The sequence below is a fragment of the Callospermophilus lateralis genome, chromosome 2 (genome assembly GCF_048772815.1).
Source record: "Callospermophilus lateralis isolate mCalLat2 chromosome 2, mCalLat2.hap1, whole genome shotgun sequence".
Classification (NCBI taxonomy): Eukaryota; Metazoa; Chordata; class Mammalia; order Rodentia; family Sciuridae; genus Callospermophilus; species Callospermophilus lateralis.
The window spans coordinates 103240171-103267232 of NC_135306.1; the positions used below are offsets into that span (position 1 = coordinate 103240171).

The window sequence follows — 27062 nt, forward strand, 5'->3', positions numbered from 1 at the left end:
GATGTGAGCCTAAATATATAGAAGAAGAATCATTTTTTAAATAACCTGAATAATCCTTGGAATTTTTACTTTACATTTCCACAACTAGTGTTCCCTCTTTTTTTAAAGACATTTGTTATGCAATAAAACATTGAAACACAAAATAGATCTACAGTATTGTCTCAGTAAAAAAATTAAAGAAATAAACTTGTTAAAAAGCATTCAACTCACCAGCTTCTTTGGATAGATCAGACATATAGAAACATAATAGAGGGGCTGGGGATGTGGCTCAAGCGGTAGCGCGCTCGCCTGGCATGCGTGCGGCCCGGGTTCGATCCTCAGCACCACATACAAACAAAGATGTTGTGTCCGCCAATAACTAAGAAATAAATATTTAAAAAAACCTTCTCTCTCTCTCTCTCTCTCTCTCTCTCTCTCTCTCTCTCTCTCTCTCCCTCCCTCTCTCACTCTCTCTTTAAAAAAAAATAATAATAATAGATAGTCTTATATACAGATAGAAAAGACTTCAGTCCAGTGCCTCCATGTGGTACAGGGAATAAAGACAAATCTAGGGTCTTCATGGGACTAAAAACAAGTCTCAACTCCAAGAATAAGGCCACATACTCGCATTGCATAGTGCAAAAACAAAAATTGCATTGAAAATGCAGCTCAAACTGTAGAATAAAAGGTAAGGGAAATGAGGAGGAAGAATGGAAGGAAAGTGGTTAAGATTAAGAGTGGGAATTACAGAAAAAGACCCAGCAATGAGAACAGGGACCAAGGCTGGAGAGTTCAGTTTGTGATTCTCTTCAAAGTTCTCTTCAGAGCAAGTTTGACATCCTTGTTCCTGAGGCTATAAATGAGGGGATTAAGCATGGGAACCCCAAAATTGCAAAACACTGAGAAGAGTTTCTCCTGGGTCACAGATCCTGGAGATGATGTTTTAACATGAGTGAGCAGCCCAAATCCATAGAACAGGCCAACAGTTACTATGTGAGAACCACAGGTGCTCATGGCTTTGTACCAACCCTTAGCTGAGGACATATGAATGATATTATAAAGAATTAAAGCATAAGAAACTAATATAATGAGGCTAGATGCACTAACAACTGTCACCACAACAACAGAACTCACAAGCTCATTGACGTGGGTGCTGCTGCAGGACAGTTGAAGGAGGGGGAAGATGTCACACATATAATGGTTAATGATGTTGGAATCACAAAAGTTAAGCCTCATCATGCACCCTGTGTGAACCATGGCACCAGCAAACCCCATGAAGTAAGAACCCAACATCAGCAGAGAACAGACCTTAGGGGACATGACCACCCTGTACAGCAGAGGCTGACAGATGGCCACATAGCGATCATAGGCCATGGCTGTCAGCACATAGCACTCGGAGTTCACAAAAAAGCAGAGGAAAAATAGCTGAGTCATACATCCTGCAAAGGAGATGATGTTCCTCTCTGAAACAAAGCTCATCAGCATTTTAGGGGTACAGACAAATGAATAACAGAAATCAATGAAGGACAAGTTAAAGAGGAAAAAGTACATGGGGGTGTGAAGGTGCAAATTCAGGAAAATTAGAACAATTAAGCTCATGTTTCCCACCACAGTGACTGTACAGTTCACCAAGAACAGGAAGAACAGTGGCAGCTGCAGCTCAGGTTGGTCTGTTAATCCCGTAAGGATAAACTCTGCCACGGAGGAGTCATTTTCCATAGCCATTGCTTCTGGAGTGAGATCCTTAGAAGCCAGAGTAGAAGGCGATGTTGAAATGAACCTCAAATATTTGACCCCAGAAGGCAAGCAGAAGCTGTTGGGTTCCAGGCTGAAGGTTGTCTAAAGACATGCAGCAAGGCCTACAACGTGTATGACTTCCTATGTTGCTACTTGAGGAGTGGCCATTACCTGCCTTCTTCCTCCACCCTTCATGTATGTCTCATCAAGGATGAGTGCTAGCTGACTTGCCAGTGTCTCTGAACATCATTTCTTTCCTCTTCATTCTATTGTAAGGATCCAGGGTAAAAAGAGAAATAAAAAGATGGTTTTTCTCCATAATCCATGATTTTTAGAGCTTTGACTTTGAAGGAAAATTATCATGACAAAAATGGTTCAGGGCTTACCTGATGCACTGGAGGTCTCGCTGATGGTGGACCTCAAGGGCTTCTCCCCGAGTGTCCTAAGAGGACAAGTTTCTGATGATGAAGGAGGAAATAACAATCACCTCAGATCTTTCTCTGACATGCTACAAGAGCTGCTCTGGGGAATATTCCATTTGAGAATTTCTGCTGTAGTTACTCTTCCTTTGCAGAAAGGAAAACAGCCATCTCATACCAGCCTCCAAAACTTCACCTCACTCACTTGAGAATCCCCATGGTTCCAGGAAAGATCATTAAAAGCACAGAAAATTGTGCCGTGTTTTATGTCTTCATCCCAAATTGGATGGGCCCCTGGAGGCAGAAATTACTGAGCCTGCGTTTACCACCTGTTTAGGAGACCTAAAGTTGGGTCTTTTGAGAATCAAAGTTCTACACAATTTGTTACTTTCCACTAGGAATTCCAAATTCCCAGGCAGATTAGGGTGTGGTCTCATTTGTCAATTTCCCCCTCAGCCCTACAGAACCACACAGAGCTTGTATCTTTCTTCAAACCTCTGAGAATGCATTAAGAAACATTACACCATGTGTTTAACATACGATGTTAAAAGAGAAGTTGTAGCAAAGAGATTAAAGAATAGGAGTACATCCTCAAATCAGTCTGTGCTTAAACCCAACCTTTTAATCATCCTCTTTTCATTTAAATTTATAGTACATATACTTGTGCATGTCCATAAAATGGAAATCATTAAAATTGATTTCTCTATGACAGAGGTTTTGCATAGCACGGACAAAGCCCTTGGTTACATCCCAGAACCAGCAATAATAGCAAAAATAATACAATTGAGAAACATAAAAGAGCTATCTCATTGTTGTGGAAATTTAATGAAATGATTCTCATAAAGCATTAGAACTATGCCTAACACACAAAAACACTGTAATAAGTGTTAGTATCCCTTCCGTTCTTCCATTTGTTTCTTCATGTGGCTCAGGGATTCTCCATGTGGCACCACTGAAATTTGAATGAAGTGAGTCTTGTTATGTGGTTGTTATGGAATGTGCAGCATCCCTGGGCCCTGCCTTTTGATTGACATACTATCCTCCCCGCCCACCCCACCCAAGCTCACACACCAGTTGTGATCATCAATAATTTCTTCAGTCAGAAACATATCTCTTGGGAGGTACTGGTTCTCAGAGAATGATGTGCCAAAATGTGGTGCATTGGCTTGCTGAGTATTTTTAACCAAAGGGAAGGCCATTAAAAAAAAAACAAACAAACAAGAATTCCCCTTTCTTGAGGTGGGTTATTGAAAGTAGAGCTCCTCTCCCCCAAATCAGTCCTGAAACATAGAAATAATATTCTCACCTCCCTCTGCCTTTGTGCATTAGAGTTGGCCATGAAGAAATTCTCAGAACTTTCTTGTCTGAGACTAGATCGTAAGAGCCTCATTTGAGAAAGTCTTCTGGCCTAGAACATAGAAGAGGGCCACAAAGAGGTGCCAAGAATTGGGTTCCCCCATTCAAATATTTCATTGTCTTTCAGATATTACATACACTTTATGTCTAACTACATTACTACATATCAGTCCATTCTGCTCCAAAGCCAACCATAAAAATGAACAGGTTTCCCTGGGTTCTTGGTCTTCATTTCTGAAGTTTTCTTTGTCACATGAAATGTTCATTACATAAGCCTGTTGTAGTTTTCTCTTGTAAATCTGTTTCATTTTAAGACTGCGGACCATGATCCTTATAATGGAGAAAAGGTGGTGAACTGGTGAACCATAGCTTTCCAACCCTGCAGTGCCAAAATCCTCCATGCTTGAAAACCACTGGCCTATCTGTGCAAACTGTCCTTCTGCTATGTCTGCATCACAGACAATTCTATTTAATACCTATCATGTACCACAAGCTCAATGTGCCAAAAACCAAATTTAGATTTTGTTATGCTTCCCAAGGCTGCTCTTCATGAGCTCATCATTTTCTCAGTTATTTTCAAAATTTGAGGATTTGTAACCACACACCACCACCGCTTACGCACACTGCAGGTCTTCCTATTCCCCACTCACAATTACTAACAATATGATTATAATCATCAATTCAATTGTATCAATATTCTTGTTGTTTTAAATGCTACTTTAAAAAACATGTCCATAGCTAATCCATTATATCCTGTGATTGTTTCATTTCCATAATTCCCTTTTGTGTCAGTTTTCATACTATTCCATGTATTCCTTTCATTGTTTTCCAATTTCTTCTTCATATTTTTGCATATATCCCTTTAGTACATTCAGCCATGGGTATTCAATTTTACCTTCTTAAATAAAATTTTTGGAGGTTTCTTTACCCACTCCCAAATTGATAGATTATCTTCTGACTGTAGTAAAAAATATGAATTCTAAAAATCTGTCAACCTCATGTTTGGGATTACTTGTATTCATCATTTCCTGGATCTTTTATTTCCTGGATCACATTGGTTATAAGACATCATACTTTAGATCCTTGAAAAACAGTACCTGGATGGCAGTTATACTGGGATTCTTTGTCCAAAATTGTCTTTATGCACCATAATATTTAGTCCTTTTGCATGGGGATGTACAGATAATTTAGAAGTCACTGTCTGTTTAGCCCAAGGACTGTGTTTCAGAGTACTATTCACCAATCCCAAAGAAAGAACTTGGAGGACTCAACAGAGAGGTTTTGAAAATTTTATTACTCACATGCTCCTTTATAGTAGCAGGACAGGATACAATCAAAGCGCACTGCACCTACAATTCATAGGATAGGTTGAATGCCCATTGTGCAGATGGAGTTCTTCCTATGTTTTATGAGTATCTTTTACTACACCCACAAGTCACTCTGCTTTTATCTTCACCTAAATAGTGGATATAAGGGAAGAGGCCTCTTCATTCTCCTCTCCATTTCCTTCATGACCCTATTATTTAGGGTCCTTATCTGATTGCAAGCTGAATACAAGGCACCAATTAGTGTTTAATTGGACACCCACATTGTCTTTCAAAATTTTCAAGATGTCCATTAAATCTGAGATCAATACCAATTTCTCTTTTATTTATAAAAAGTGGTGGGTTTTTTTTTTGTTGTTGTTTGTTTATTTGTTTGTTTTACTTTCTGTACATTATGGAAAGTTTTAAGAACTGACATTTGTCCACTGATATGAACTCTTGCAAAGTTGCACCTCACATGTGTGATATTCATACATTAAGAGGATAATTAAGTCCATTTTGGAGTGTATGGCCTTATGTTCTGGAAAAAAAATGTTGTTTTTTGTTTTTTTTCCATACTAAGGATTGAAGGCAAGGATACTCTACAACTCTACAATAGCAATTATTGCTATTCTGGACAGAGTTGGGTTTGAAACCCAGGAATTTTTTGTTTTAGCCAAGCACTCTTCTATGTTATACATCTTCACCTCTTTGGTCCATTTTTTACTTAACCTATTTCAAAAGTTAATTAAGTGATTTAATTAACTCCTTATTGTTGCATTTTGAAATGTTCATTTTATATTGTAAACACAAGTCCTCTATCAAATCTGTTTTGCAAATACTCCCTATAATTCCAAGATATGCTTTCCCTTTTTCAACAATGATTGAAAGTTGATAAAATAAGTTACATAAGAGCTTCTTTCTCTGATATTTGGGGTCTACATTATTGAGACCTAACCACCTACTAGATGCAACCAAAACTACTGAATAAATATATTACAATGCTCTGTTTTATGACCTGGTTTGTGAATACATAGGTTTCATAATATGCAGTAAGTTTCTAGGATATGTTTCATAACCTTGTACATTTTTAAGGATTATGTTGTAGATGGCAAAAAAACCCTAGTATATTCATTATATACTATGCTAATATAATTGCTCAAAATTTAAAATATCTCTAGTTGGAGAAAATTTGTTTTTCCTATTTCTTAGAAAATATTCCAAAGACATTTTAATAATTGCTAAGGAAAACACAAACTTTTTTCTGGAACATAATTAGTTATATCATGTTTTGTGTTTGAAACAGATATTTATAATTCTTAATCAACAAATTTTAAAGACTATATCTCTAATTTCTTCGATAATCACTATCAATAAAAAATGATGAAAGGAAATATGATAGAGATTGTTTTAATAGATAAATAAAATTGTATATATCCATGAGATACAATTCAATGTTAATGATTACATTTACATTGTGGGGTGTTAAAAATCATACAAATTAACCCTTTCCATAGTTACTCTTATTTGTGGTGAGGACATTTAAAATCTATCTTTCAGTAATTTTGAAATATTACTACATGGTTACTGACTATAGTCACCATTCCTGCAAGAGACTAAAATCTATTCCTCCAAAGGAACCTTTGTCCCTTTGGGCACAACCTTCCCTTTCCTCTTCTACCCACCTCCCCACCCTCTCTTCAGCATTATCTTACTCTCTGTTCTATGAGGTCAATCGGCATAGAAAGACAGGCTCTGCATGATCTCATTTATTTATTCATGACATCTAAAATGTGAGCAAGTTTAAATCATTTTAAACATCATTTAAAACTCCATAATTGAAGTACATTTAGATAATGTAAGAGCTCTTCTCTCTCATTGACACATTTAACTTTGAATAAACTATGAATTAGTTTCACTTTTCATTTTAAGTATTTGAAAATAACAAAGGATCCCTAATTTACAGAAGGCTTATACTAATTTGGATTAATCACACTTCAACTGTTGCACATACACTTAAACACTGTCACTATAAATGGGCAGAAGTATCTGCCCTAGGGAGATAGAAGTTGGGACTTTCATCTGAAGAAGCGATTGTCAAGGTTACCCACCTGGCCACCCAGCACCATGTAAGACAGCACCTGAGACTCAGCCCTGTGCTCCTTGGGCACCCAAAACACAAACTCTACCAGCAGCCCAAAGGCCTCTTGTCCACACATGCTGTGTACCTCTGCCTGTGACTGCTGCAGCCCCTGTCCAAATGGTGGGGATCTGCTTTGGTTGGGCCATTATACTGGAGCAGGAAACATATTTTATTTCATTGTTCTTGTTCCTTCCAGTCATGGTGGGATCTCTTTACTCTTGACCTCCCAGGAACCTGTTTCTGGTTTAAAATCTGCCAGAGCAACCAGACTGAAAGCCCCTCTATACCAGGTCCAATCTGACTTACCATTATGTCTGCCTTGCAGTCATTAGAAATTTATATTCCAGACTTTATTCATGAAAGAGAAGGAATGAGAACTACTTACAAGTAGTGATATTTTAATAATACACACACAACACTCCCAAACATTCAATAATTGCTAGATGAATTTATATGTTCCAATGTTAGTTTCAATCTAATTGACATAATTAAAAAATTCTAGAAGCAATTTTAATTATAAATATTCTTATGTGTGGTTTTTCTTTTTTTATTTTTGTTTGTTCTTTTTAGTTTCCATGACAATAGAATCTATTTTGATATATTTATACAAACATGGAATATATTTTATTCTAATAAGGATCCCAGTCTTATGGATATACACAATGTTGAGATTCACTGTGGTATATTCATATATGTACATAGGAAAGTTGTATCACATTCACTAGGTGTAGTTTTGATTACAATGTTAAATCAGTTAGATATGCAAGGTCAGTACAAGCAATACAATCTTTAAAATAAGCCTATTGATTTCACAAAACTGAGCCATGCTATTAGGTGATCCATTCTCCACCAGGATGTGCTGATGATGATAATGTAGTACTTAGAATGCCAGTAAGAGTCATGAGTTATGCCTGGGACTCACATTTTCCTTTTTGATTAAGGACCTAGGATTTATAAACATGGATGTTTTATAACCTCATTCTCTTTCTTTAATAAGTATTATTTTTCTTTTCAAATTTGTACTTCAGAGAAAGTTTCAAACTGTTCTAAGAACTATGCCCAAACAATGCTATAATGAATATAAACTCATCAATAGAAATAGACATCAAACATTGAAACAATACTTGAGAAATTAAATTTTATACACATTAAAACAGTAAGAAAAATTATAATAAATGTAAAGTTTTCACTCTCTGCTCAACTGGAAATTATTTTAACCAAGGTGAATTGAAGTTCTTGCTGGCACTATTTCCCTCTAAAAATATTCATATAAACAAATGCTGAGAACATTTCAAAAATTGTGATCTTCGTATAAATATGAAAATTACGCTGATAATGGGTTGCTGTCCCTTTACTAAGACATAACTACTGAAAGCATCTATCCTAAACCCAATGTAGGTACTGATGAACCACAGGCAACATACACTATAAGAGCATTTTGTAGAGCAGTTTCCTACTCTTATTATTTATTTGAATAATTCATTTTGTCTCCAATAAAATAACAACATATGTATTAGACATCATATGTTAAACAACATATCCTACTAAGAGAAAAATTACATATCTGACCAGAAAGACTACCAAAACTGCTCAGCCTCACCATCTTGAAAAATAAATAAAATGGAATGCTGTTGTAGCTTGCCCTGTTTATCCCACTTTAAAATGAGATTTCTGTAGCAGATGTGGATTTTTCTAATTGGGCATCAAAGCCTTGCAGATGATCCCTGTGCTTTTGGCATCTTGGCTCACAGCACTGTCCACATATAATCCCTACTTTTAGGCTTAGTCTAAAAAACTCTCCAGAAGTTCTCTCTGTTCCTCTACAATTCTTCTTTCTTTCCTTCCATTTCTTTATAGGATGCACAATGGAGTCAAAAAACTATGCTCTGTATCATCTACTTTGCAGCCTTAACCATCTCCCATGACTATTTCCTCATTTGGAGAACAGAAGAAAGACTTACATTTAAAAGGATAAACATAAAAACCCAAATATACCTTGAGGTTTTCTGTTTATATTTTGTTTTGGTACTGAGTATCAAACCCAGGGTCATGTACAAGTGAACACTTAACCACTGCACGAATGCTCAGATTTAGCTTGCATTTTAAAAGTATGTAGACCTGATTTTGCAAAAGTAAATCCATTCTCAAGTATCCATAAGACTAAGTCATGGTCCAATAAAGCTCACAGTACTATTACAGGTGTGAGGCTAAAATTCTAGAACAAAAGTCATTTATTCTTTACAAGATTGAATAATTCTGGAAATTTTTACTTTACCACACCACAATTTTTATCATCACTCTCTGTCTTTCAATACAATAATAGGAAATAAAAAACCTTAAAATAGGACATGGATCAACAAAATTATGTCAGAAATTCAATAAAACTAACTTGCTAAGCATCCAAACCATCAGGTTTTCTTGAATGGAGAAGACATGTAAGAAAAAATAACAGATAGTGTTACTTATAGATAAGAAACACATTAGCCCAGTATCTCCATCTGGTGGATGGAGCCATATTTAGAAGAAGGATGGTCTCAAATCCAAGAATAAATTCTACTGGTTACATTGCATTATTTCATGAGAAATATTCAGATATTTCATTAGAAATCCTACCCAGGTTGTAGGATAAAAGATGAAGAGAAGGGAAGAACAGCAGAAGGAAGGTAATCAGGAATAACAAGAAGTAGAAAAAAGATCCAGCAATGGATACTGGAACCACGGCATTCCCCGAGGTTCAGCTTGTTATCCTCTTCAGGGTTCTCTTCAAAGCAAGTTTGACATCCTTGTTCCTGAGGCTGTAAATGAGGGGATTCAACATGGGCACCACAAGAGTGTAAAACACAGAGAAAAATTTCCCTTGGCCCACAGACCCAGAAGATGATGGCTTAATATGAGTGAGCAGCCCAGATCCATAAAAGAAGCCAACAGTTACTATGTGAGAACCACAGGTGCTCATGGCCTTGGACCAACCCTTAGCTGAGGACATATGAATGATATTATAAAGGATCAAACCATAAGAAATTAAGATAATGAGGCTGGATACAATGACAACAGTTGCCACAACAACAGAACTTACAAGCTCATTGGAGTGTGTATCACTGCAGGAGAGATGAAGAAGGGGGAAGATATCACACATGTAATGATTAATGATGTTGGAATCACAAAACCTGAGCCTGATCATGCACCCTGTGTGCACCATGGCACCAGCAAACCCCATCAAGTAAGAACCCAACATCAGCAGAGAACAGACCTTGGGGGACATGACCACCCTGTACAGCAGAGGCTGACAGATGGCCACATAGCGATCATAGGCCATGGCTGTCAGCACATAGCACTCGGAGTGGACAAAAAAGCAGAAGAAAAATAGCTGAGTCATGCATCCTATAAAGGAGATGATGTTTCTCTCTGAAACAAAGCCCATCAACATTTTGGGGGTGAAGACAAATGAATAACAGAAATCAATGAAGGACAAATTGAAAAGGAAAAAGTACATGGGAGTGTGAAGGTGTGAATTCAGGAAAATTAGATTAATTAAGCTCATGTTTCCCACCACAGTGACAGCATAGTTCACCAAGAACAGGAAAAACAGGGGCAGCTGCAGCTCAGGTTGGTCTGTTAATCCCATAAGGATGAACTCTGTCACAGAGGAGTCATTTTCCATAGCCATTGCTTCTGGAGTAGGATCCATAGAGACAGGAGTAGAAGATGTAGAAGATGCTGTTAACAATGAATTTCAAATCCTTGACCCCAGAAGTAGAGCAGGAGCTGATGGTTTCCACGTTCAAGGTTGTCTGAAGACACACAGAAAGACCTCCAAAGAGCAAGACTTCCTATGCTGATCCTTGAGAAGTTTCCATTTCCCTCCTGGTTCTCCCACCCCTGATATTTCTCTGTCCAAGAATAATGCTGGCTGATCTCCCAGCATCTTCTCTCCTCAGTCTACTCTAAGAATTAGGAATGAAAAGAGATAAAAGTAAGTGGTGTTCCAGAATCTGTGACTTATATAGATTTAGACTTGCAAGTAAATTGCCAACACAAGTATGATTCAGTGCTCAACTAGTTCCCCTGGATGCCTCACTACCATAAACCTTAAGGCTCCTCATCACCGCCATCCTCAGGGGAGACAAAATTTCTGGGGCTGAGGAGGTAATTAGCAATCAGCTCAGATCTGACCATGACATGCAAGAAGAAGTCCTCAGGGAAAATGCCGTAATTTGTATCTAAGAATATCTCCAGAAGTTTCTCTCACTTGAAAAAAAAAAAAGGAAAAGAAAGAAAATAACAGCTCTGTAATGGGACTTCAAATTGTCACCTCACTCAGATGAAAACCTATTACATGCTCCATAGTTCTGGGAATATTGATTAGTAGCACTTATGTTCTCCTTCATGATTTCCCTCCAAGGAAATTACTGAGCCAGTATTTACATCTTGTACAGCAAACCTTACTCTGGATCTTTTGAGACTCAAATTCTACTCAATTTATAATTTTCCACCAGGAATTCCTGATCCCCAGTGGAGATTAGTGTGTGTCTCCCATCATGAATCTCATGATGCCCTGCAGAGCTACAAAAAGAAAAGTCTAAGGAAGAATCACTAACCTCTTCTAGTATGCTCCTACAAGTCTTTGGGATTACATTATAAGATATTACATCTGATGTTTAACACTCTACCAAAAAGAACTTGTAGCAAAGATGTCAAAAACTATAGAAATATACGCTCAAGGCAGTAAGGTTTTAAATCCATCCTTTCATCTTTTGAGATTGTAGATATGTGATATCTCTGACCCTTGTTCATTACATTCATATCCACATATACTTGCGTATTTCTATAAAATGAGGATTGTCAAAGAGGGCAACATAAGATGCGTTGTTTATGAGCTGAGAGTAAGAAATAGAAGTAAAAATTAAAGAAACAGTGAAAGAGAGAATAATAGTTTGGTTGTTAGCAAGAGAGAAAGAGAAATAAGGGAAACAGTTGTGAAATAGATGATAACAAAGCCAAACCACAATACACTAATCAAAAACCAGAGTACGTAAAAATAACTATCTTCAATATAAATGCTGGAAATGAGAAAGCAGAAACAATAAATATCCACGAACCAATCAGCATACATTCAAACACACACACACACACAAAAACCAGAATAGTCAATAAGAGTATATGCTCACTATCTCTGTGCTGAAATCTTTTTTCTGTTTCTCAGCTTTCATTCTCAGCAGAATTGTGTGGGGTGGAATGGCAAGTGTTGTCCGGTCAACTCCCATGGTATAGAGGCTGCTGGGTTCTATGAGATGAGTTTTGTAGGTGAAGCTCCCAGGGGTGGGGCTTAGGTCTAGAATGGCCCCAGGGTGTTTTATCATGTGGAGATTTGTTGGACAATATTAAATCAACATACCTCTTGGATTATATCCCAGAAGTCTCCCCAGGGCTCCACTCATGGAACAGGAGAGCCAATCCTTCACCACTTTTGTTGTTTGTGGATACAGCCTTTCCTGGTCTCCCAAGGTCTGTCCCAGAGCACCATCACATCTGTTCAAATCCCCAACCCACTGCCACTGATCCTGCTAGATGCAAGACTCAAAGAAGAGGATATGGAGGCAGGTTCTCCCCATCTTCCGGCCCTGAGTTACCCCTGGAAAAAATACTTTTCATGCCTGAAATTTTCTGAACTTGCTAAGCTCAGTCTAGATCCCATGGCTGGCTTCAACAGGAATCATGTATTGGACTCAGCCCTGAACTCAGCTGTGAGCTCCTCATCTCTGTTGGCACTGGTTTAGCACAGTCCTCCCAAGATGGCTCCTGCCACAGCTCCCCATGCAACTAGCAAACCTGGGGTGTCTTTCCAGCACTAGTTTAGTGAGCCAAATAGCCTCTGGGTTGGCCTAGGGCAATCTGTCTCTCCAATCCTGGGATTCTCCACACCAAGACTGTCAGCAGAACTTCTCAGCCTTTTCCAACCTTATGTTATGTAAATTCCCCCACTCACCCTAGAAGCCCAGCTCCAATTTTGTTCCTCTTCCTTGTTTAATGCACATAAAATTTCCAAGTCTCCAAGGCTTTTTGTCCAATATCATTTGTGAATGTCTTTTTCACCCATCTCACAGAGAAACAGTATTCCCATTTCTACAGTCCCATGTTACAGAGCTGCAAGAAACGCTGATTCCCACTAGTCGGCCATCTTTTTTCAGTCCCTAAATTCACATTTTCTTATGATTCTCAGGGCTGCTCCTCCTCAGATCATCATTTTCTCACTTACTTTCATCACCATCAAGGCAACTAATAAACAATCTAAAGTTCACCAACTCCTTCTCTCTATTTTATCTAGTCTCCAAGGATATGGAGGGTCCTTCTTCAAAGGTCTAGACTTTCACTTGTCCGGTTTTCATAGTTCCTCATCATTTTGGACTTACACTACCCTAACAGTATCCTGACTCTTCACCTATTGGACATTTTTATTTGGTCATCTATCAGCACCCACCACCACTGCTTACACACAACCCGGTTCTTCTTATGTCCCACTCCCAATAACTGAAAATATGATCATGAAATATAATCATAAATTCAGTCACATATTATTCTTGTTATTATTATTATGACTATTTGAGAACATTATTTATAAACATGCTTGTTTTTAAAGCTCATTGATTGTTTTCATTTCCATACCCCGCTTTTTGGTTGGTTTTAATACTATTCCCTGTGTTCCTCTGATTGCTTCCCAACTTCTTCCTCATTTTTTGTAAAGTCCTCTTTGTACATTCAGACATGGGTATTTACTTTAATCTTCTTCAATAAGATTTTCAGGAATTTATGACCCACTTTCCTACTGAAAGATAATCTTTTGACGTGACAAAGTCTCAATTCTTGAGATTACCCATAAGCATCATGGTCGAAATTGCTTTTATCCCTATCCCCTTAAAGAAAGTAAGGGGATATTTTATCTCTATCATGTACTGAATTTTCTGTTTCTGGGATCCCATTTCTCCTGGTTTCATGATTGCCTTATTCATCAGTTACATCATACTGTTTTCACAGGAAAATGGTGCCTAGAATAGCAGTTTTATAAATCTGTGCTTAGTTTTCTTAGACATTCTATAAGGGAGAGTTGTAGGCCCTATAAATCCCAGCATGTAGCTATGCTGTTGCAACAAGTGCACCTGTGTTGTTTGGAGCAATGCTGCAAATATTGTTAGATAACTTTGCTTATCTGAAATTTCCTTTATGCAGCATCCTATGTATTGTCCCTTTGCATAGAAACGTACAGGTAGTTTAGAAGTCACTATCTCTTAAAATTTTCAGCATATTGATCAAATTTGAGCTCAATTCTTCTCTAAGTTTTGCTTTATTTAGAAAACTGGTTACTTTACTACTATTTTGAAAGCTTCTAAGATCTTACATTTATTTCTAATGTTCTGAAAATTCACAATGATGCATCTACTGTCTTTATCCATACAATATGATGATCATTAATTAAATCCCTTTGGGAAGCATATGGGTCTCAATTCTGGAAATATTTTCTTTTTTCCCTTTTTCTTTCTTTCTATTTTTTCCCATGCTGGAGTTCAAACCCAGAAACACACTTTATCACTGAGATACATTCCCAGACTATATTTATTTATTATTTTGAGACAAGGTCTCATTAAATTGCTGAGGGTCCAGCCTGGCCTGGAACTTGCAATGTTCCTGTCTCAGCCTCCCTAATTTCTGGGATTACAGCCTGTGAATCCACAACATGCTTAGAAATATTTCTTAAATTACATAATTATGATATTCTTCCTTTACTTTGAGTTCTGTAATTTTCAATATTCAAATTCTAAAATCCTCAATTTTTTTTCTTTCTATATTTTTGTCTTCTATTTTCTATCCCTTTATGATCTGGAGGACAAACTCAATTTCTTCTGTGGGATTTTCACAATTCTTTTCTTTTATTCTCACTACAATGTTCAAAAATATTCTTAATCTTCTTATTTCCTTAAAGGTTTCTTTTCTTTGAAGTGTATATCATTCAAATTCTGTTTGCTCATGCTGTGAAATTTTTGTTATAAGGGATTTCTGAGAGTATCCAGGATCACTGCCTCTGCCCTATCATTTGCAAGACAGGCTCTAAAAAGCTGCCCGGTTCCTCCAGGTGAGCACTAAGCACCCATCAACTGTGATCTCACTGCACATGACACATTTCAATGGGAACACTTAGTGTAAACACCATGTGTTCTTCTATAATGGACTGCTTTAATTCCCCAGAAGAGTCTGTGAATCTTCCTGAAGAAATGTATCCTGGGTTGCAAAATAAATTTAAATGGAGGTAGAAGACTAAAGATGTCAACATGCAGGAGTCAAAACCAGTATTTTCTTCTTTTTTGTCAATATTTTCAACTGTCCCTCACATGCATATATAGTTAGCTGATTTAGAAAATCTGACTTTCTTTCTTTTAAGGAATTAACTTCTACTTCTTTTCTGGGCATAAGTATAGATTGGCATCTGGCTACATGGAGATAAAATATATCTGAATATTTTATACATCCCCAAATATATTTAAATATTCTGTCAACACCTTCACTTCTCAATATTCCTGATGCAACCATATTCTGAGCATGAGTGTACAGTGTAAATCAGGAGTTGCTGTTGGTTTTCCCAGTTCTGACCATGTTAGAATTCAAGAGAATGACAAACAACAAAATTTTTATAATCTCTAAAATTTAGTATTTATATTAATTCCACTAGGGATTTTTTGTTTTGTTTGTTGTTGTTGTTGTTTTTAGATATACATAATGGTAGAATGTATTTTGACATATTATGCCTACATGGGGTATGACTTACTCTAATTAGGATCCCATTCTTGTGGTTGAAAAGGATGTGGAGTAACACTGGTCATTTATTCATATATGAACCTAGGAAATCTATGTCTGATCATTCTATTGTTTTTCCTATTCTCATCCCCAATCCCTTCCCTAATTTCACCTTTGTCTAATCCAATGAACTTCTGTTCACCCCATGGTCTTATTGTCTGTTAGCATCCACATATCAGGCCTTTGGTTTTGGGGATTGGCTTATTTCACTTAGTATGAAAGTCTCCAGTTCCATCCATTTACTAGCAAATGCCAAAATTTCATTCTACTTTATGGCTGAGTAATATTCCACGGTGTATATATATACCATATTTTCTTTATCCAGTCATTTGTTGAAGGGCATCTAGATTGGTATAGTTTGGCTATTGTGAATTTACCTGCTCTAACCCCTAATGTGATCATGCCTGTAGTATGCTTATTTTAAGTCATTTGGGTATATACTGAGGAATGGGATAACTGGATCAATAGATGGTTCCATTCCAAGTTTTCTGAGACATCTTAATACTGCTTTCCATATGGTTGCAGCAATTTGCAGTCCCACCAAAAATGTATAAGTGTACCTTTTTCCCCACATCCTCACCAACATTTGTTACTTGTATTCTCAATAATTACCATTCTACCTCAAGTAGAAAGGAATCTCAGTGCAGTTTTATTTTTGTTTTGCTCTTTTTAATTTGTTCTAATTAGTTATACATTGTAGTAGAATGTACTTTGATACATTATTATACTTCATGATAAATGAAGTATAACTTCCATTCCTCTGGTTGTACATGATGTGGAATTACACCAGTCATGTGGTTTTATACATGCAGATAGTGAATAATGTCTCATTCATTTTACTATCTTTTCTACCTCCATACTCCCTCCCTTCCCTTCAATCATCTATGCCTAATCCAAACTACCTTTATTCTTCCCTAGCCACACCCTCTCCCCTTATTGTGAATTAGCATCTGCATATCAGAGAAAACATTTAAGCTTTGGGGTTTTTTTTTCCTTGGAGGAATTGTCTTATTTTGCTTATCATAATATTTTCCAGCTCCATCCATTTACCAACAAATACCATAATTTCATTCTTCATTAAGGCTGAGTAATATTACATATGTACATATACCACATTTTTTTTTATTTGGCTGATGAAGGGAATCTAAGTTAGTTCCATAATTCGGCTATTGTGAATTGAGGTGCTATAAACATTGATGTGGCTGCATCATGGTAGTATGCTGGTTTTAAGTCCTTTGGGTATGAGCTAAGGAGTGGGGTAGCTGGGGCAAATGGTTGCTTCATTCTGGGTTTTCTGATGAATCTTCATACTTCATACAATCTTTCAGAGTGGTTGCACCAATTTGCAGTACCACCAGTAATGTGTGAGTGTACCTTTTCCCCCATATCCTTTCCAACACTTATTTTTGCCAGTATTTTTTATAATTGCCATTCTGATTTGAATGGAATGAAATCTTAGAGTAGTTTTATTTGCATTTCTCTAATTGCTAGAGATGATGAACATTTTTTCATATATTTGTTGATTGATTGTATTTTTTTCTTCTGTGAACTATCTATTCAGTTCCTTAGCTGATTTATTTATTGGGTTTTTTTTTTTTTTGGTTTTGGTTTTGTTTTGTTTTTGTTGTTGTTGTTTCATTTTTGTTTGTTTGTTTTTGATGCTAAATTTTTGAGTTCTTTACAAATCCTGGAGATTAATGCTCTGTCTGAGGTGCAAGTGGCAAACATTTTCTCCCATTTTATAGGCTCTCCCTTCATGTTCTTAATTGTTTTCTTTGCTGTGAAGCAGCTTTTTAGTTTGATACCATCCCATTTACTGATTCTTGATTTTACTTTGTGCACTTAAGGAGTGTTGTTGAGGAAGTCAATTCCTAAGCCAACGAAATAGAGTTGGGCCTACATTTTTTTTCTATGAAGCATAGGGTCTTTGTCCTAATGCCTCCAGGTCCTTGATCCACTTTGATTTGAGTTTTCTGAAGAGTGAGAGATAAAAGTTCAATTTCATTCCACCACATAAGAATTTCCAGTTTCCCCAGCACCATTTGTTGAATAGGCTATCTTTTCTCCAATGTGTGTTTATGGCACCTTTATGTAGTATGAGATAACTGCATTTATGTGGGTTTGTCTCTGTGTCTTCTATTCTGTTGCATTGTGGCTTACATTCTACCATTAATAATGGAATGAAATTAGAAATCAAATAAAAAATAGAAGGTACTCTAACACTTGGATACTAAATAATATGCTGTTGAACGGCCACTGGATAGTAGAAGAAATTAGGGATAAAACAAAAAATACTTAGAGGTAAATGAGAATAGTGACACAACTTAAAAATCTCTGGGACACTAAAAGGAAATTCTAAGGGGAAAAGTTAGTGCATTGAGTGAATTCTTTAAAAGAATAGAAAGTCACCAAATAAATAACTTAACATTACACCTGAAAGCCCTAGCAAAACAAGAACAAATCAACACCAAAAGCAGCAGAAGACAGAAAGTAAATAAAATCAGAGTTGAAAATAATTAAATTAAAACAAAAAAGTTCAGAAAATCAACAAAGCATAAAGTTGGTTATTTGAAAAATAAATAAAATTGATAAGCCCTTAGCCAAACCACCAAAAGAGAAAGAGAGAAAATTCAAATTAATAAAATTTGTGATTAAAAAGGAAATATCACAACAGACACTACTAAAATATAGACAATAACCAGAAACTATTTTGAAACTTTCTACTCCAATTAAACAGAAAATCCTGAAGACATCAACAAATTTCTAGAGACATATGACCTACCCAAATTAAATCAAGAAGAAAAAGAAAATTTAAGCAGATCGATTTCAAGCAATGAATTTGAAGACATCATTAAAGAGAAGCCCAGAACCAGAGAGACTCTCAACCAAGTCCTACCAGAGCTTCCAAAAAACTCTAACACCAATACTCCTCAAACTATTCCATTATATATAAAAGGAAGGAACCCTTCCAAACTCATTCTATGAAATGAGTATCATCCTGATAGCAAAAGTAAAGACACGTTGGGGAAACAAAACTTCAAAACAATATTTCTGATGAACATAGACACAAAATTTCTTAATAAAAACCTGGCAAATTGCATATCTTTTAAAAGACAGTGCACCATAACCAAGTGGGGTTCATCCCAGGGAAGCAAGAATGGTTCAACATATGGAAATCAAAATTGTAATTCATCACATCAATAGACTTAAAAGACAAGAATTACATGATTATCTCAATAGATGCTGAAGAATGCAACATCCATTCATGTTCAAAACACTAGAAATACTAGAAATAGTAGGAACATACCTCAACATTTTAAAAGCTATATATGTTAAACCCAAAGCCAACATCCTTCTAAGTGGAGAAAAATTGAAAGCATTCCCTCTAAAAACTGGAACAAGACAGGGATGCCCTCTTTCACCACTTCTATTCAACATAGTTCTTGAAACTCTAGCCAAAATAATAAAGTGATATGAATAGAAAAAGAAGAACCCAAATATCCCTATTTGCCAACAACATGATTCTATATTTAGAAAATCAAGAAAGCTCCACCAGAAAACTTCTAGAACTCATAGATTAATTCATCAATATAGCAGTATATAAAATTCACATCCGTAAATCATATATGTTTCTATTAACGAATGATGGATCAACTGAATGAGAAATTAGGAAAACTATCCCAGTCACAATAGACTCCAAACAAACAAAAAAAAAAGTACTTGGGAATCAATCTAACAAAAGAGGTGAAAGACCTCTACAATGAAAACTACAGGACACTAAAGAAAGACATTGAAGAAAACCTTAGAAGATGGAACGATCTCCCATTTCTTGGCTAGTCAGAATCAATATTACCAAAAGGGCCATACTACCAAAAATGCTATACAGATTTAATACAATTTCTATTAAAATTCCAATGGACATTATTAATAAAAATAGAAAAGGCAGTCATGAAATTCATTTGGAAAAATAAGAGGCCCAGAATAGCCAAAGCATTCCTTAGCAAGAAAAGTGAAGCAGAAAGCATCACAATACCAAACCCTAAATTATACTACTAAGGTATAGTAAAAAAAAAAAAAAAGCATTAAAAACAGACATGAAGACCTGTGGAACAGAATATAAGACACGGAGACAAATCCATTTTTCAGTTGAAGTGAGAAGACCAATGTTTAGTGTGCATAGATAAATCCACCTGTGCCAAAAAGATGTATGAAACTGATAATTCAAGAATGTTAATGTTTTCCTGTATTCTGACAGTAAAATGGCAAAATTTAAGCATTTCTGTGGTTGTTGATTTGGGCAGTGCTGGACATGGAATCCAGAATTCCGCATTCTAGCCAAGCATTCTTTTGTGACAGACATCTCCACCACCTTGGTATATTCTCACTTAGTCTATTTCAATTGTTTAATCAAATTATTTAATAATTGTGTTTTAATGTTCATTTGATATTGTGGATGCAAATTCTCTATCAAATATATGTTTGGCAAACACTTCCTCTCATTCCAGATATGCATTTTTCTTCTTTTAACAATGAACTAAGTTGACAAAATAAGTCACATAACAACTTCTATATCTGATTTTTCAAGGCTACATTATTAAGGCCTTACCACCAACTAAACACAGCAAGAACTATTGAATAAATATGTTGCAATACTATGTTTTATGGCCTGGCTTGTGATTATATAATTTTCATTATTGCTAGAGTATGTTTCATAACCTTGTAAGGTTGTTAAGAATTGTGTTGTAGATGAAAAAATAAAACAAAATGGAATATACATAATATACTTCATGAATAGAATGATTAAAATTTCAAAATTTAGGAGAAGATAAATGATAGTTCCTGTTTCTTATAAAATATTTCCAAATGAGACATTATCATAATTACTAATTAAAATATGGACTTGTTTCTGGACAATAAATTGTTATACTAAGGTTTGTAATTAAAACAGATACTTGCAATTTTTGATCAAGAATTTTAAAGATTATATCTCTAATTTCTTTCATATTTACCATCAATGAAAAATTGCAAAAGAAACTATGATAAAAATTAAGCTTGATTTTTAATGAATAAATAAGTTTATATGTATGTGCAGGTGTGGAGACAAGTTCATGGAGTACTGCATACATGGCATACATTAAGGGCATCTGAGTGATAGGCCTCTCCCCTCGTCCTAAGTGGGTGAGCAGCAGACCATTTACCCCATAGGTACATCCCTAGGTGTGAGGCCATGTGTTGCAGTCCAAGAGCTTGCTCCAGGGCCCACTCCTCGATTGGTCACTGAAAGGACAGTTGGTCAGAAATTGTATTGTTGGCTACCTGCAATCTGCTTAGCTACTGTCCAAATATATATACATGGTAACTGTGCAATAAAATCAGACCTGCTTTCTGCTCTGTCTCTGGAGGTCCTCATTAGTGATTCTACAGGCACACTCTCCTCTACCCTATTCTGTGGGCCTCCTCACTGGACAAGAGAGAGCCCACACAGCTGGCACCTGAACAGGGACCTGAGATAAGCCTATATGAAAAGGTATGGCCCCTCACAGAGCAGTGAGGAAGGGGAAAAGGGGAACATACTGAGTTCCACCAAAGACTCACAGCTGCAAGTGCTGCACACTGTCTTAGATACTAGAGGTTTAACCCTGAATAAGAGAGAAGTCCAAATGTTTTGGGATGTAGTGATAGACACTAGCCCATGAATTATCACTGCTGATGTTTTTGATCCTACAATATGAGACAAGATAATGGCAAATGCATGGCAAGCTGAAGTGAGACAGGAATATACTTTACCACTACATTTTTTTTCCCTATTGTGACAGCCATTTGGCAAACTTTAGGGGACCCTGCAACAGGCCCTTGTCATGTAATAATGACCCTAAGAGAAGATGAGGCTGTGAGAGACAGACAAGGGGAAAAAGCAGGGGTGAAAATCTACCTCAAAGCAAGCAACCACAGCAGGCACAGGAAGGTGGGGGTGAAAATCTACTTCAAAGCAAGCAACCACAACAGGTTCAGGAGGGAGATAGACAGCTAGCCTTAATGGTGCAGGAAGAAGTGACCACAAATGGTGCAAGTGTGCCTTCTACTGACAGGCAAAGCTTATATCCTTTCCTAAGTCAATGGCAACTGCTTCCTTATGAGGCAATGCCAAAGCCAGCAAGGGGCTATGATAGCTTAGAAATTACCAGGCTGCCCGACAGGCTCATGCCATGATCTCCCAGAAACCATTCCAAGAGGCCAGAGGTCCTTTTGAAGATCTATGTAAAATAAGAGATGAAAAATGGGTTAAGGGAATACAAGACTTCTCAGTCAGCACTTCCCCCACAACACAGCACCCTGCCCCTTGGTATCTACACAGATTGGGTACCCTGAAGGAGTTAAAGAAGGCAATAAAAGAGGATGGGCCCTGGGGGTTGCTTGCAGAGCAAATGCTTCAATCAGGGAGTATTAAACTTAATTGCCCTCAAGACTGGAAAGACCTAGCCAGAGCAGCTCTTGAGCCCGCAGCATTTTGAAGCGGATAGCATTTTTCTATGTTGAATATGAACAGCTGGGGGATCATAACCATACCACAAATGTTAACATCCCGGCTGAATGCTTGCAGGGAGAAGGAATCTACAGTTCCCCTGTGGTACAAACTACAGGTCCACCAAATTATTTCAATCAGGTGTGACTCTGTGCTCTAAGAGCCTGGAGGAAGTTACCAGCTGGGAGAGGTACAGTTTCTATTCAGGGCTTAAGGCAGAAAGTCACTGAAGACTTGCCACAGTTTATTGACAGAGTAAATAAGGCATAAACGGGAGGTAGGGAAGCCCTAGCCAAGGAGTTAAACTGAAAAAGATTAAATAAGAATAATAGAGTTGCAGTGGCGCCAGTACAAAATGGAACACTGGATGACTATATTCTGGCTACCCAGGATATAGAGACACAAGCAGCTCAAGCCTCTCTGCTGTACTCAGCCTGACAGTTGTACAAAAGCAGGACTAAGGAAGCTTGCAAACAGCTAGTCAGAGACTACAAAAATGCACTCTTTCTCCCCATTGACCTTTACAACCTGCTGGAGTGAATCCCCAAGAGTTAAGACCTAATGCTTTATGGCAAATGGATGTCAATCATTATGCACCTTTTGGAAATTTAAAACATATTCATGTAATCATTGATATCTATTCAGGCTTTGTAATGGCCACAGCCTCCACAGGAGAAGCCACAAAAGGGTCACTTTCATCTACTTAAATGTTTTGGAATTATGAATAGTCCCATGTCTATTAAAACTGACAATGGGCCAGCCTATATTAGAAAGACATTTCAAGCAGTTTTCAATGATTGGCATATACAGCACTTAATTGGGATTCCCTCTAACCATCAGGCTCAAGAAATCATAAAAAAATACACAAGGAATTAAAGACCATGCTATAAAACAGAGGGGAGACACTACATCAAGTCCCCTCGCAATACCTTTAACAAAACCTTATTTACTTTAAATTTTCTTTAAATTTCAAGTTCAAAATTTTCTACAGAAACAGCGGCCCATAAGCATTGGGCTTCCCTCACAGGGCCCTCCCATCTACCTACGGTCTCATGGGAGGATCCCATGACAAATGCATGGGATGGCCCAGGGCCCCTCCTAACTATGAGCCAAGAGTTTGCCTATGTTAATAGGAGCCTCACCCCATCTGGGTGCCTGCTAGAAAGTCAAGCCCTGGACCCCCAGAACCATCCACCAAGAAGATGAAGGAACTAACTCTGGAGGCGAAACCTCACAAAAAAAAAAGACTTAACAACGCAAATGGACCTCACATAAAGTAACCCGAGGTGATATTAAAGGTCTTGTTGAACAAGCCACCAGATTGGCCCCTTTGCCTGGGGGAAAACCCATCCCTGGGCCTATGATGAGGGTTCTATTGTGTACAATGCTCACTGCTAACAGTGAAGCCTTCCATCAGGTAAATTGGGCTTTGGTCACTAGGCCACCACTTTTGGCAGTGGCCAATTGGGAAGGAGCTCTGCCTGAGCTCTTTTCCAATAATTACAACCTTATTGATCCTGAGTTATTCATCCAGATGGTGACTGTACCCTGGACTGCCAGCATTTCCATACCAACTCTGCCCATTTGTTTCTCCGTAGTAGATAATGAAACCTATTATCCAGACAGTCCCCTGTTTTGCTCTTGCCAATAAAACTATTGTAAATAACTATAATAAGTCATATGTTGGCCTGTCTCTCACTGACTTTAGAGTTGTAGTTAATGCTACTGATAACCATAGACTCCCCATGGCAAATGAAAGAAACCCTTGCTGCTAACATGCCCAACAACGCTTTTTGTAAAGCCCTCCTTGGATAACGATCACAACCCATGGAATCAATGTATCACTGCCATATCTTATCTCCTTGATATGAGGAATTTCTCCAATGAAGAACAACTTCTATGCATCTTGTGGGCACAGCTCCCTGGAATGTAAATGATGTGCCCAAAAACCACATGGGCTACTGCAGTACCTGCTACTGGGACAAGCTATTACCAACCGGTATGCAGGAAATCAATATGGCATGATGGATAGCACACCAATATTGCTGGCTGCTAGACCCATCAAATAGGCAGCAGCTGGCTGGATGAATGGGTGGATATTGAGTTCAACCCTCACCATGTATTTGCCTTTATGCCAAATTATACCCATACCCACTATGCACAAGCCTCTGTTAGGCCACCCTTTGCTATGCTAATAATCAATGATACTGATGGCATAAATGTCACTCATACAGAGATCCTTTTTGCAGTCAATATATCCTGCTGACTCACAAATTGTCTAACCCCTGCTATAAAAATTAAACTTTTATTTATCCTCAGAGTGCCCTCAGCAATCTGGCTTTCAGTGAAACTGTCCAGAGAGTAGAGGAGTCCATGAGATATGGAGATGAAGAATCTTCTGAATGAAATCCTATACTGGACAAGGCATGCAATTAACCTCATCATGGCTGGGATTACTGCCCTGGTATCTGCCATCGCTCCCACAGCCACTGCTGCTGCTTCGCTCACTCAGAGTATACAGACTGCTCAGACTGTAAACAATTTGTCTACTGCCATTGCAGAAGCCTTTGCTGTTCAAATGACTTTAACAAACTGTCCCAAGCTGCTATTTTAGTCATTCAGCAAGAATTAAACCTCCACCAGTAACAACTAGATATTCTTTTTATATTGCAAAAGCTCACTTGTGACCCTGAATTTCATAGTATTTGTGTTACCCAGTATGCTGTATCTGAAAAAGTAACCTTACACTTCTCCAGTTTTTCTCAGTATATTAAGGGGGCTTGGGATGCTAACTATGTTTATGACTATGCATAACCTTACTAAGGCAACTGTAAAAATCAATGAGACTAAGATGTCTATCTTGACAACCTCCTCTTTCTTCCAGGGATTGACTGAACATTGGAAAAACCTGATAGCCAAATTAACTAATCCCTATAATGCTGGCCCTACTGTTATTTATAATAGTGATACTTTTTTTCTTGTGTTATGATACACTTTTATAACCATGTAAAGCCCACCAAACAAAAAATACCAATGCTGGCTGAAGTCCTTGTAGCACAGTCAGATGGGGGAGATGTGGGGACAAGTGCATGGAGTAATGCATAAATGGCATACATTGAGGGCATCTGAATGGCAGCTACTCCCCTTGTGCTAGGAGTGTGAGTGGCAGACCTGGGCATGAGGCCATGTGTTGCAGTCCAAGTGCTTGCTCCAGGACCCACTCCTCGATTGGTCACTGAAAGGACAGTTGGCCAGAAACTGTAATCTGCTTAGCTACTCTCTGAGTATATATACATGGTAACTGCACAATAAAATCAGATCTGCTTTGTAGGGAGCCACACTGAATGACCCGCTCCTTCCATCCCGAAGCAAGAGGCTCTGACCAGTCACTACATTTTGTAGTGATTTGAGCATTGTCCCAGCTCAGGAAGTCGAGGGCCTATCTTCTGATGTAGGTGTCACCCCTTGGGTTGAATTACACTCACCTGTCCCTTGTAAACCTGTCTATTCTGGCCTTTTTTGGATAGAACTTTCTAAGAACAAGGGTTCCCGCAATAAAAGCCCACTTCCGAACATTCTCACTCATTCTCGACAGCCTCTCATGACTTTTTCTTGCTCTCCCATTTAGGGAGCCTGAGGCCTAGAGTGGAAAAGCCATCCTGATGCTTATTTAAAGGTAAAGTTTGTGTCTGTGTTTTATTTGGTGTCCCTGGAAATTCACACAGCGACCCTAAGTTCAGCTGCCCGCACCGGTGGGGGCAGCACTGCTTCCCCCGGTCTCTGAAGGTCTTCAATAGAAACTCTGCAGCCACATTATCCTCTATCCTGTTCTGTGGACCTCCTTGCTGGAGGAGAGAGAGCCCACATATACAGGATTCAATATGATGTTATAATGCACATATACATTGTGGAGTGATTGAATTACATGTTACAGTACCTATCATTTCACATAGTTCTTTGTTTTGATACTATTTAACACATTCTTCAGCTATTTTGAAATACTACTACATGTTTCTTGACTATAGTCATCATTTCCTACAACAAATTAAAATCTATTCCTCCACACTGAAACTTTGTCCCTTTGGCAACACTTTGTCCCTTTCCTCTTCTACCCACCTCCCCACCCTCTGTTCAGCATTATCCTACTCTCTGTTCTATGAGGTCAATCAGCACAGAAAGACAGGCTCTGTATGATCTCACTTATTCATTTATGACATCTAAAATGTGAGCAAGTTTAAATCATTTTAAACATCATTTAAAACTTCATAATTGAATTACATTTAGATAATGTAAGAGCTCTTCTCTCTCAATGACATATTAAACTTTGAATAAAGTCAGAATTAGTTTCACTTTTTTAAGTATTTGAGAATAACAAAGGATTCCTAATTTGCAGAAGAAGGCTTATACTAATTTGGATTAATCACACTGCAACTGTCGCACATACACTTAAACCCTGTCACTATAAATGGGCAATATCTGCCCTTGGGAGATAGAGGTTGAGGTCTTTACCTGGAGAAGTGATTGTCAAGGTTACCCACTTGTAAGACATCACCTGAGACTCAGCCCTGTCCTCCTTGGGCACCCAAAACACAAACTCCACCAGCTTCCCAAAGGCCTCTTGTCCATACATGCTGTGTACCTCTGCCTATGACTGCCGCAGCTCCTGTCCAAATGGTGGGGATCTGCTTTGGTTGGGCTATTATACTGGAGCAGGGAACATATTTTATCCCATTGTTTTTGTTCCTTCCACTCATGGT

General features: G+C 37.7%; 2 protein-coding genes across 2 annotated transcripts; both read right to left on the reverse strand.

The window, feature by feature from the left end:
• Window positions 1-771: 771 nt before the first annotated feature.
• On the reverse strand, window positions 772-1713 carry LOC143391061 (olfactory receptor 8C8-like). The gene has a single exon (XM_076843621.2). It carries the CDS (start codon window positions 1702-1704, stop codon window positions 772-774), a length of 933 nt encoding a protein of 310 aa, XP_076699736.2. The 5' UTR covers window positions 1705-1713.
• Window positions 1714-9672: 7959 nt separating this feature from the next.
• LOC143391060 (olfactory receptor 8C8-like) lies at window positions 9673-10605 on the reverse strand. Its single transcript, XM_076843620.2, has one exon. The coding sequence runs from the start codon at window positions 10603-10605 to the stop codon at window positions 9673-9675; it is 933 nt and encodes a 310-aa protein (XP_076699735.2).
• Window positions 10606-27062: the final 16457 nt, after the last annotated feature.